Source organism: Callithrix jacchus, chromosome 2, assembly GCF_049354715.1.
Source record: "Callithrix jacchus isolate 240 chromosome 2, calJac240_pri, whole genome shotgun sequence".
NCBI classification, from domain to species: Eukaryota; Metazoa; Chordata; class Mammalia; order Primates; family Cebidae; genus Callithrix; species Callithrix jacchus.
In genome coordinates, this window is record NC_133503.1 from 173,763,056 (window position 1) to 173,776,345 (window position 13,290).

General features: G+C 39.4%; 1 protein-coding gene across 12 annotated transcripts in view; it reads left to right on the forward strand.

The window, feature by feature from the left end:
- Positions 1 to 13,290, forward strand: part of DROSHA (drosha ribonuclease III) — a 145,741-nt gene that overhangs the window by 5,015 nt on the left and 127,436 nt on the right. For 6 of the 12 annotated variants that reach the window (XM_035291734.3, XM_078365640.1, XM_002745088.6 and 3 more), the window contains 4 exons: positions 623 to 1,456; positions 6,218 to 6,310; positions 12,490 to 12,600; positions 12,829 to 13,060. In XM_035291734.3, coding sequence (XP_035147625.1) covers positions 623 to 1,456; positions 6,218 to 6,310; positions 12,490 to 12,600; positions 12,829 to 13,060 — 1,270 coding nt within the window. The remainder of the gene's footprint in view (positions 1 to 622; positions 1,457 to 6,217; positions 6,311 to 12,489; positions 12,601 to 12,828; positions 13,061 to 13,290) is intronic. The other 6 variants (XM_035291737.3, XM_035291740.3, XM_002745089.6 and 3 more) reach the window with 1 other exon arrangement.

Genomic DNA, 13,290 nt, shown 5'->3' on the forward strand with positions numbered 1-13,290 from the left:
GTGATCATGAATTTCTTTGGCCACCACCCTGCCCAGTCAGGTATTTTTCTATAGTACTACTTTCTGGTCAGCCTCCAGAAAGCAAATTATTGGGTTCTTTGAGGGCTGGGGTATTGCCAGCTTCTTGTGACTGAAGTAGAGCAGGGCAGAGGAGTGTAGGGTATTAAAAATGAATCATGGAGATGCCGATGCTGGGCAGTGGAGTCTGTGCTGAATGGAGAGGGAGGTGAAGATGGGAAGATGCTGGTGCAGATGTGCTTGGGACCGCCTATGGTGAGGTCAAGATCAGAGGGCAACTTGAGCAAAGGCATGATAGCAAATGGTTGAATAATGGGATGTTGAATTGCTCATTTTGGAAGTGGAGCAGCTTTCAGGAATGGTTGTTCCAGGGACTAAGCATGGCAGTGGGTTGGGTGGTCAAGAAAGGGGAAGAGGAGTTTATTGACCTTAAAGGGTTTCAGATGTTAGCAGGAACCCAGTATTGAATGGATGGAATATTCCAGTGCCTTCACTAGGGAGTCTTTGAGTTGCTCATGAAGATGGTCAGGCATTTATGAAATGCTGTTAACACAGTGAGGATTAAAAAAAAAAACTTCCTTTTTTTTTTTTTTCCACCATGAAGTCACAGAATGTCATTCCACCCAGGACGAGGATGTCCCCGAGGACGAGGAGGACATGGAGCCAGACCCTCAGCACCATCCTTTAGGCCCCAGAATCTGAGGCTGCTTCACCCTCAGCAGCCTCCTGTGCAATATCAATATGAACCTCCAAGTGCCCCTTCCACCACTTTCTCAAACTCTCCAGCCCCCAATTTTTTGCCTCCACGACCGGACTTTGTACCCTTCCCCCCACCTATGCCTCCGTCAGCACAAGGCCCTCTTCCCCCCTGCCCAATCAGGCCCCCTTTCCCCAACCACCAGATGAGGCACCCCTTCCCAGTTCCTCCTTGCTTTCCTCCCATGCCACCACCAATGCCCTGTCCTAATAACCCCCCAGTCCCTGGGGCACCTCCTGGACAAGGCACTTTCCCCTTCATGATGCCCCCTCCTTCCATGCCTCATCCTCCGCCCCCTCCGGTCATGCCGCAGCAGGTTAATTACCAGTACCCCCCAGGCTATTCTCATCACAACTTCCCACCTCCCAGTTTTAATAGTTTCCAGAACAACCCTAGTTCCTTCCTGCCCAGTGCTAACAACAGCAATAGTCCTCATTTCAGACACCTCCCTCCATACCCACTTCCAAAGGCTCCCAGTGAGAGAAGGTCCCCAGAAAGGCTGAAACACTACGATGATCACAGGCACCGAGATCATAGTCATGGGCGAGGTGAGAGGCATCGGTCCCTGGATCGCCGGGAGCGAGGCCGCAGTCCTGACAGGAGAAGACAAGACAGCCGCTACAGATCTGACTATGACCGAGGGAGAACGCCGTCTCGCCACCGCAGCTACGAGCGGAGCAGGTAAGCCACACGTGTGTATTTCTTAATGAACCTCAGGGGCCCAGGCACAGTCATTTTCCATTTGGCATGGCAACCAAACCAGAAGGGTCCAGTAGTGCATTTTCATTTATACAAGGAAAGACAGCACATTTTGGACTCTCTTTTCAAGAGGAAGAAACGACCAGCAGACAAATAAGTTGATGTCAGAAAAAAATTGCTTTTGAAAAGCATTCCAACTCATCACTGTAGATTGATTTCAGTGAATATAAGACTTTTGCTCTGAGAATGCAGTTGACATTTTAATGATGATCCCATTAGATGAAAGATCTTGTATTGTTTGTGTTGTCATAGATTAAATTGTATTCAGTGTGATCATCTTATCAGGTTACAGCATTTGAGTTTTTTTGGAACTGGTGATCTGCATGTTAACGAAGAATCAAATTAGCTAAAGGGCAGGACATTCTGATTTTTAGGATACGTGGAAATTTATTGTACATTGTTGCCTTCTTGGTTTGTTTCTTTGTAATTTAATGAAGTAAAATTATTTACACATTATGAAAGTTAGTTTTCAAAATAGTTTTTTTTTTTGTGATAGAGTCTCACTTTGTTGCCCAGGCTGGAGTGCAATGGCGAGATCTCAGCTCACTGCAACCTCCACTTCCTGGGATCAAGAGATTCTTCCACCTCAGCCTCCCAAGTTGCTGGGATTACAGGCATGCACCACCATACCCGGCTAATTTTTGTTTTAGGTTTTTTTTTTTTTTTTGAGATGGAGTCTCGTTGTGTCGCTCAGGCTAGAGTGAGTGCAGTGGCGCGATCTCACCGAAACTTCCACCTCCAGGTTCCAGTGATTCTCCTGCCTCAGCCTCCTGAGTAGCTGAGATTATAGGCATGTGCCACCATGCCTGGCTCATTTTTGTGTTTTTAGTAGAGACAGGGTTTTGCCATGTTGGCTAGGCTGGTCTTGAACTCCTCACCTCAGGTAATCCACCTGCCTTGGCCTCCTAGAGTGCTAGGATTACATGCGTGAGCCACTGCGCTCGACCCAAAATAGCTTTTAATCTGATTTTGTTGCACTGAAATGGATTCTTACCGAAGAAAGTTGTATTTAGAAAATACGATTCCATTCTATATTACATTTCTTTTTTCAAAGGACTAAAAACATATTTAAGTATGAGAGAAAAAAGGTTTCAAGGAGGCATTTCTAAAACTGGAATTCTAGCTGGGCTTACAGTAATACTCAAGTTATATGCAACTTTTCGTGTGTGTGTGTGTGTCTTTCTATAAGGAAGCTTACATCAGATTCTCAAAGAGGAGGGTGTGAGTCTATTACCCTAAGAGCCTAAGAACCATTGGTTTATATGGAAAATAAAAGACACATCAGTTGTGCTACTGTTTATTTGTTACCTCAGTGAACTCTTGGGTTGATGAAGATTCGAGGTCTTTGGTTGTCAAGCTAATTCTGGTGCTTCTCTTTCATTCCCCTGTAGTGTACTTACCTTCATTGTCTGGTGGAACTTTTGTGCTGAAAGTGTTTGAGCTCCCCAAACCAAGTCACTTCGCTCTGTGGGTTTGCAGAGAGCTGGTCCTGGCTCTTGTCACTCTGCAGCTGATTTCAGGAACCAGTTCACATCTGTGTCCACATTTTCCTCAGGGCTTTATTGATTTGGTTCTGACTGAACATTCTGCCAGTAAATTAAATGATAGTGGCCATTCTCTGCCCTGAAGAGAGGGACTAGTGCTCAGAAGGTTCGGAAGGAAAATGCTTTGTTTCCTCTCCCTGGTGGCCTGGTAGAAGGTAGAAGGGAATGTGTTTCTTGTAGGGATGACTGATTTCTGGTGGGCCAAAGCTGAGTGAGAGTTGGTAGACTTTAAAAACTTTTTCAGCTTGAACTGCGGTTTCTGGTCAATATTATTCTATGATGGACTAGCTGGCAGAGGCATGTGATAGTTGGTGTTACTACAGTTCTATAGTGCAAATCTAAACTGGAAAGAGTAAATAGTTCCTAAATAGTTTTCTTCAGACTCTAAAGTAATTGTTAACAATCTTGTTTCTGGGAATTTTGCGGCAAACATTCTAGATAGTGTTGTATTTCACCCTCTGTTTTGAGAGGCTATAATTAGAGGAGTTGTCAGGGCTCTGCTGTAAATCCTACATTTTTCCATCAAGGCTTCAACTTTGAGTTATGTGTTTGTTTGAGGAAACTCAGAAGTCCAGTGAATTGAGGATTTCAGTAAAATCAAGTGTCATAAGAATTACTTCTAACTTGATTTATCCTAAACTTCCTTTACTATGAGGATCTATATCTTTCTAAAATGGTCTTTATTTATATTCGAGTTGTTTTATAATGTGCTTGGGGCATTTGCTCTGGAGCTGCCTAGTAGCATAGCTTCATTATAATTGACTCCCTTTGGGATATTAATTAGGCGAAGTGTCAGTCATCTGTTTTATATGGCATGCTTCTATGAAACAAACATGGATCATGTGAAGTCCTAATATAACTTCTAGAAGTATGTTGGGGAAACTGAAACTTCATAAATTTGGATTGTGTTAAGTTTATGCAAATTCTGTAGTCTGTCGTCTGGCTGCTCCTCCCCTGCTTCTTGGGGTAAATTAATCTATCCTTTCACAAATTCTATCTTCCCTCTTTTTCTCTGCCTCTAAAATGTGATTGAATAACAATTGCAAGGTTGTTTTAGGTTGGACTATTTTTAGGAAAGATTTGTGTAGAAGTGGATATATATATCTGCTGTCACGAAAGATGAAAGTTACTCTAGGGGATGAGGAAAGAAATCACCACAGGCAGATGTAGTGCACCAAGCACACTGTTCAGCTGAGTGGTAAGGAAGGGAGCCCTGGGCTTCACCTAGCAAGAATTCTCACAGCTGTCCTGGTGACAGTACAAGTGTAGCTACTGGAGAACTAGCATAATGTACCTAAGGAACATCTTAATGTTTGCAAACAAGGAGGAATCTTGGGAAAAGTAACACAAAAATAGCTTTCCTTGCTTTAAGTGAGTTTGTCTTAGTAGTGTTACTAATGTGATTTCTATCCAAATTGTTCTTTTCAAGTCCTACCCACTCAGGGGTACCAATCATCGTTAGAAGTGTTATTCTTTTTTTTGAAACGGAGTCTCGCTCAGGCTGGAGTGCAGTGGCGCGATCTCTGCTCACCGCAACCTCTGCCTGCTGGGTTCAAGCAATGCTTCAGCCTCCCAAGTGACTGGGCCTACAGGCGTGCGCCACCATGCCCGGCTAATTTTTTATAGTTTTAGTAGAGATGGAGTTTCACCATGCCGGCCAGGCTGGTCTAGAACTCCTGACCTTGTGATCCACCTGCTTCGGCCTCCCAAAGTGCTGAGATTCTAGGCACGAGCCACTGCACCTGGCCAGAAGTGTTATTCTTAAATGCAAAATTCTATTGACTACATGTTAAAAAACAAAAATTAGAAATATCCTCTAATTAGGATTTTTATTTGGAAATATAGGCAATTCTTTTCAACAGCTGTGCCATTACAAATTACATATATCTTTGACATGTGGCATGTCTATACAGTAATTGAGATTTACTGCCCAAATATAAACTGTGATTTTAGAAATGTGTGAGATGAAGAATGTAGAGTCCCAATCTCTGGCTGCTTTATTTGGGACAGCTGATAAATGCCTGAGGATTTGTGTATATATATCAGAAACATTATTCAAAGGAGTCTTCCTATAAAACAGGGAAATCTTTAAGTGAAAAACAGTTTCTGTTTTAATACCTAAGCACTCTCTGATCTCTGTCAGTTTTGTAAGTTTTATTTTCAATGTATTGACATTTCTGTTTGGTGATAGCTTGGGGGATATTTTTGAGTTCAGACATTTTTATGGTTTTCTTTCCGGACTCAGGTTAATAGAGCATTTTATATTTTCTATTCTAAGATTGGAAGGTTACTTCCTTTAGACTTAAATAGTTTTGATTCAGACATACTAGAGTTCAGATTTCTCTTCTAGAAGCTATTATTATTAAACTCCAATTTTACATTGGAAGGTTTTTAAAATTCATTATTCTGTTTTTTTACATTAAGTAAACCCAGCATCTCCATTTAGAGTTTTTTTTCCAGATGAAAAATAGTATTCAAGTGACTCAGTCATGGCCTTGTGGCAGGTTGGTGATAGTTAGAACTACAACTCAAGCCTATAAGCTATAAGTGTTAAGAGCTCTTTCATTATAGAACCTTGTCCTAATTTTCATCTCCATTTAGAGTTTTTTTTCCAGATGAAAAATAGTATTCAAGTGACTCAGTCATGGCCTTGTGGCAGGTTGGTGATAGTTAGAACTACAACTCAAGCCTATAAGCTATAAGTGTTAAGAGCTCTTTCATTATAGAACCTTGTCCTAATTTTCACTATAAAAGCTTTATAATTTGCATTTATTTGATGGGTAAACTAGAGCGTTTTCTAGAAAGCAATAGTTTTCCCTGTAAGTTAAATAAACAAGGAGGCTGATTGCAAGATCTTAAGGGAAGATTAGGATAAAATTCCCTTTATTGCTTAGCATCACGTATGACTTCTTTCTTTAATGAAAACTGCAAAAATTGTCCAAGTTAGTTAACTTCTATAAAGGGAAAAGCTCCTTTATAACCTGTAATAAATTAAGGAGGCATAAGAATGTCCCCTAGTGAATAGTACCTGAAAAATTCTTGGATGTGGTCCATTGATTTAGAAGATGAATTCAGTGAAAAGAGATGGTGTTTTTGAGTCTTTCTGTTGAAAACAGCTCTGTGTATTAATTCCTTTAAGAGAGCGAGAACGGGAGAGACACAGGCATCGAGACAACCGAAGATCACCATCTCTGGAAAGGTCCTACAAAAAAGAGTATAAGAGATCTGGAAGGTAAGCAAGGAGTTGACACTGGAATAAGTCATAGGATTCTCTCCTTGAATTCAGGTTTTGTGCTTGTATAGAGTGTCGGCAAAGTCTTCATAATGGATTCAGAGTCTGTCCAAGATGACTTGTGAAAAGCGAAAGCAGCCTGTAATTTAAAAGCCATTATTTTCAAGATGTGTTGATTATGCACCAGGAAAATCTTGATAAATTTCCAACAATTAGAAATTATACAGACCACTTTTTCTGACCACAGTGCTATAAAATTATACATTAGGTAGGGGCCGGGTATGGTGGCTCACGCCTGTAATCCCAGCACTTTGGGAGGCTGAGGCGGGCAGATCACCAGAGGTCAAGAGTTCAAGACCAGCCTGACTAACATGGAGAAACCCCGTCTCTACTAAAAATACAAAATTAGCTGGGCATGGTGGCATGTGCCTGTAATCCCAGCTTCTTGGGAGGCTGAGGCAGGAGAATTGCTTGAACCCAGGAGGTGGAGGTTGCAGTGAGCCGAGATTACGCCATTGTAATCCAGCCTGGGCAACAAGAGCAGAACTGCATCTCAAATAAACAAGCAAACTGTACATTAATAATTCATATTTCAAAAAACCTTGGAAATTCATAATTATACTCTTAAATTTACATGTTTCAGAAAAAAGGAGCAAAACTGCAGTCATATTTTCATTAGAAAATGACAATGATTAGATTGTTATCACCCACAACTTAAAGGGTGTAATCAATTCTATATCCCAAAGTAAAATTTTGTGGTCTCATATGAATATAATGGCAATAAAGAACAAAACTCTAGAGTCTGACAGATTTGGTGTTAGTTGTTAGCTCTCCCAACTTTATTATTGGGCAAAGTTATCAGTGTCTTCGTTTGTAAAATGAAGACAGTTATATGTACCTTCTTGAGTGATAAGGAGTCACTGAGATAATGCATGTCAAATACTTAGAGCTGGGCCTGAACTAAGTGCCAAATAAATGGTAACTATGTATGTAATTATTATCTGAGCCCTTGGCTACAAAAATTGGTGGAGCTTAAGAAAAACAAAAAAGGGACCGGGCATGGTGGCTCACACATGTAATCCCAGCACTTTGGGAGGCCGAGGCGGGCGGATCATGAGGTCAAGAGATCAAGACCATCCTGGCCAACATGGTGAAACCCCATCTCTACTAAAAATACAAAAATTAGCTGGGCGTGGTGGCATGTGCCTGTAGTCCCAGCTGCTTGGGAAGCTGAGGCAGGAGAATTGCTTGAACCCGGGAGGCGGAGGTTGCAGTGAGCTGAGGTCTTGCCACTGCATTCCATCCTGGCTCCCAGCGATGGAGCGAGACTGTCTCAAAAAAAAAAGGGATTTAAAGATAAATTAATGAAATGGAAACAGAACTATAGTCATATAACTATATTGTAAGTAAATGCAAGTACAACTTTTAAAGTGGGAAATCAAGAAAAGAAAAATGTAACATTAGGTTTGAGAAAATATAGGAATGAAAAGAGATTAAAAAATTTAAAACAGCGTAAAAATTAACTTGAATGTGATGGGTTGATTTCTAAGAAAGCAAAAATAATTTCACACAAGAAGCAGAAAACTTTAATAGGTCAGTAATTGTGGGAAAAATGGAAAAAGCTGACTTTGCACCACCTCTAAAAAAAGTTTTAAAGTGGTCTTGAACACTAAAAAAAGACAGAAAGAAAGCTCAGCTCATTCTGTGGTAGCAGGAAAAACCAGATGGCAAAACTTAACCAAGGGAAAAAACACTGACACAAAATGATGCAGCAATCTCTCTTACAAATGTGGATATAAGAACACTAATTAGGATATTGGCAAATGTTTTCAGTAGTTCATTAAAATAACTGATAGAGTTTATTCCAAGACTGCTTGGATAGGAAACTTAGTATTAGAAAATCTATATTCTTTTTGTCAAAATCTGTAGGGTTATCTCAGTACTTGCCTATGAGATATTTAAAGTAAAACCAGCATCCAGTTGTGAGTAAAAACTAATAAACTAGAAATATTAGCAGATGTCTTTAACATGATGAAGAACGCTAGCTCATGATGAACCTGTGGATATCATCCCTGATATGTAGTGTTGAAATCTGCAGGTTTTTTCCATACAAATTTGAAAAAGGGCAAGGAGGCCCCACTGCTTATCTTTGTTACCCAATATCCTTATGACACACAATCAACATGCTAATTAAAAACATGGTGTTTTTGTGTTTCCCTGGTATTGTACTGCCATCGGTGGTATAGTCATTAACAAGGATCCTCACTTAATAGGAAAAGGAAAGTTAAGTGCTACAAGTGCTTTTGATAGGATGATTACATGTTGATCCAGGTAGATGAGATTAATTAGGAAGGATGATATGACATGAGTTAGATGAGATTAATTAGGAAGAATAAAAAGAGGGCCTGAGGAGGAGAAGATGAAATAGGAGAAAAGCCAGGGTATTATGTCAGTGGACATCACTGAGGACCTATTTGAGGAGGATGATTTTTAATGTATAAGTGCTGGAAATAGCCTCGGTCTAATGGTTTCTTCTCTAATGCCTGGGAGCTTGCACAGAAGGTAGACTTGCATTCTGTGAGTTCTGACTAATGCAGTAGAAAATAAAAATTAGAGATGGAAATACCAGGGAGGGGAAAAGTTACCAGTTTGCCCTATAGCGTATTGGTAAGAGGAAATATTTGGAGTTTGTATTTTGAATTTTGGAGTGCCGAAGACACTTAAAAAAGATCTGTTTCTGTTTTGAAATGCCCTTCTCAAAGTGTTAGAAAAAATACTAATTGATGTTCATAACAGATGACCATGACCATTCATTACATCATTCACAACACCTTTTTAAAAGGATGGGGGAGGATGTTTTTTGCCTGTGTTTCTTGGCAATAATAAGAAACATTTGGTGGGATTTCTTTTTAGAATGTGCTGAAATGTCAATATCAACCATATTAGCGTTTAACTCCCACTTCCTAGCTTTATTGTGTTAAGATAAGTGACTGATTTTCAAGGCTCATTTGTAGGGCATGTTAATATCTGTCTCATTGGCTTGCTGTCAGGATTAAATGTGAAATGTCAGTAAAGTGGTGACATTTCAGCAGAGTGCCAGCCTCGGAGTAAGCACCAAAACAAACAAACAAACAAAAAAGAGCCACTAGGAACTAAGAGTTGCCATTACTGCCTGACCAGTATTTTTAATAGCCTTTTAAATAAAAAGGACTACCTGGTTAGAAAATGTAATGCAAGGAAAAATTAAATTTAAAATTCGCTATGGAAAGTTATTAATAAATTCATTAAGCATCTTGTAATGCATAGGACCAACGGGAAGAATAAAATGTAGCTGATGATAAAGAAGCTGATGTAGTGAAAGGGAGGTATGTCATAGTCCCGTAGCGGATAACCATGTGGTAAAAATACTAGTTTTCTTCACAGTATACTCATGCACCACATGACATTTCAGTCAGTGACAGACTGTACACAATGTTGGTCCTAAAGATTATAGTACCTTATTTTTTTACTGGACCTTTTCTATGTTCAAATGTGTCCAGATACGCAAATACTTACCATTGTGTTACAATTGCCTACAGTATTCAGTACAGTTCCTGCTGTACAGGTTTGTAGCCTAGAAGGAACGGCTATAATAGCACCTGTCCTAGGTGTGTAGTAGGCTATCCTATCTAAGTCTGTGTAGGTACACTGTGATGTTTGCATGGCGATGAAATCACCTAAAGACTCATTTCTTAGAATATATCTCTGTTGTCATTAAGTGATGCATGACTGTAATGTATAATTTTAATGTAACTTCAGTTAAAGTACTGGTTTTTAAAAAATTTTTTTAAGTTTTAAAAAATATAAAAAGAGATGGGGTTTCACTATGTTGGCCAGATTGGTCTTCAACTAGTGGCCTCAAGAGATCTTCCCTCGTTGGCCTCCCAAAATGGTGGGATTACAGGCATGAACCACCCATGCCTGACCCAAAGTACTGGCTTTAGAACTTATAATGAGTCATTAATTTTTCTTTAAACTGGAAGTTAGGATAGTATAGAAAAATAGTAACACGAGGATACTTACTCTGGAAGTATTAAATGTTCTGGAAATAGATAATAATTTGAAAAATTTAGTATAGGTTAAATAGATCAATGAAACAGATATTGAGCAACATTCAAGAATATACATTACTTACATCTAATACATAATATGTAAAGTTATATGTGATAAATCATACCTATTTTTTCAAATCAGAGGAGAAACTGGCAATTGGTGAGCCATTTGGAGGAAAAATTGAGATTAGATTTCTGCCTTACACCTTGAAGAGAATTTAAAAATTGTGTTAAAAGTAACTGATGAAAATGTAAAATTTTTATTTAACCTTGGGATAGGAAATGGTTTCTAGGCATACTAAGGCAGGAAGCATAAAAAGATCTCTAGATTTGACTTTATAAAAGTTTATGTAGCACCAAACAAACAGATTTCAAAGCAAGAAACTAGAAACAGTTACAATGCATATGACAGAAGGAGGACAGTTATCTTAATAAAAATGGTTTCAACCAATTAAAGAAAGACTCTAATCCTAATTTTAAAAGTATTTGCATACCTATGACCAGAATGTTCACAAAAGAAGTAAGCATGAAATGTATTCATTTCAGTATTCATAAAATATTGCAAATTATATAAAAATACATTTTCATCAGAATGGCAAAGATTAAAAATAACCACGGTGATGGGATGTGTGGAAATGGGAATTCATATGTGGTTTTGTTGGTTCTCTAAACGAGTAGTAGCTAACTGGAGAGAAGCCTTAAAAAGTATACATTTGGGAAAGAATCTGAGAAGTCTCCAAAGAACACAAATGTGTTCATGATAGCATTGTTTATGGTGGAAGAAAAGTAAATGTTAACCTAAATGACAATTATTAGGTTTGTTAAATTATGATACATACATTTAAAAGAATAATAATGCACCTGTTAAAAATGCTCCAAATATAGAATTATGGAAACGTGTTCCTGATTTACTACTGAATTGAGAAGGTCAGGCTATAACATTAAAACATTTGTGAAATATAGTGATTATCTCTGAGTGGTGTTATGTGTGGTTGTGTTTTCTTTTTGTTTATGTTTGTGCTTTATTTTTCTCTATAGTGAACATACATTGAGAGTAAGTTTTCTGGTAACAAAACTAATGCATATTGTAATGTTTAGAAGTTATATAAATAATGGGTATACACTTTCTAATCCTCCCCAAGTATATATACCTACACAGACATATATACATACAGACTTTCCCTATTATAAAATTAGAAGTTAGTGGTAGAGTTAATGAGAATAGTTGTTACTTTGATCAGGACGTACAGTTTCATGGACAGTAGTAATATCCATGGTCTAATAAAGCAGTTTTTCTACTTAGCTGCATTCCCAAGGTCCGTTCTACCTAAATTTCTTGGGCTTAAATTAAAATCTACCCTGTAGGTTTTCTTGTTGTTATTGTCATTGTTTTGAGACAGGGTCTTGCTCTGTTGCCCAGGCTGGAGTGCAATGGTGTGATCATAGCTCACTGCAGCCTCGGCCTTCTGGGCTCACGTGATCTACCCACCTCAGCCTCCTGAGTAGCTGGGACTACAGGTGTGCACCAACATGCCTGGCTAATTTTTGTATTTCTTGTAGCGACAGGGTTTCACCATGCTACCCAGGCTGGTCTGGAATCCCTGGGCTTAAGTGCTCCTCCTGCCTTGGTCTTCCAAAGTGCTGGGATAACAGAGGTGAGCCACCATGCCCAACTGACCCTATATGTTTTTTCCCTCAAGTACATCCCAGGATGGGTCTTTGCAGACTTCAAGGCCAGGATGTCAAGGAGATGGAGTTGTTTTTTCATTCTTCTTTATTGACCGAGTTAATGTTAGTATATGTGAGGATCAAAATTAGGCAAAGTGTTGATTCACTAAGTAGTAATACCCAAGTCTGAGGTTCCAGAGACATAGTTAAGGATGATATAACTGGTTTACTCTTGGATTATAATTATAGTCCTCAGGCTAAATTTATGGCCATCTTGGGACCTTGTTTTGTGGAATCTTAAAAGTTTTTTTTTTTTTCCTGGCAAAGCAAGATGTGGAGGATTCAAAACTGGCCTTCTCATTGCTGAAATTGTCCATACGTGGACATTTCCAAACATTTCGCAAATATTTTTTCTTCTAGGAGTTACGGTTTATCGGTTGTTCCTGAATCTGCTGGATGCACACCAGAGTTATCTGGGGAGATTATTAAAAATACAGATTCTTGGGCCCCACCCCTGGAGATTATGAATCAGTAAGTAGATGTGGGGTGGGGCCTGGGAATTTGTATTTTTAAACAAGTAAACTTCAGGTGATTCTGATGCCACCAGACTGGTATTTGGGAATCACTCGTTTAACAAAAGTATGTGGTTTGGCATGGTATTGGTATTTTAGGTGAAAATGCACCAAATAGGTGAAGTAGAATAGCTTTTACAATGGAAGAGAATTTTTAATAATTAACCTCCTTTGCCCTCTTTTGAAGTCGCTCCCCGAGTAGGGAGAAGAAGAGAGCTCGTTGGGAGGAAGAAAAAGACAGATGGAGCGACAACCAGAGCTCTGGCAAAGACAAGAACTATACCTCGATCAAGGAAAAAGAGCCCGAGGAGACGACGCCAGACAAGAATGAGGAGGAGGAAGAAGAACTTCTTAAGCCTGTGTGGATTCGATGTACTCATTCAGAAAACTACTACTCCAGCGACCCCATGGATCAGGTGGTAGGTCCAGAGCAGCAGACAAGCTATAGACCAGGGTTTCTCTGCATTGTCACTGTTGGCATTTTGGGCCGGATAATTCTTTACTGTGGGGACTGCCCTATGCAGTGTAGGATGTTTAGCAATATCTCTGGGCTCTACCTATTAGATGCCAGTATTATCCCTCCTCAGTTGTGATGACCGAAAACGTCTTCAAATATTGCTGCATGTCCCCTGGGGGGAAACGATCACCC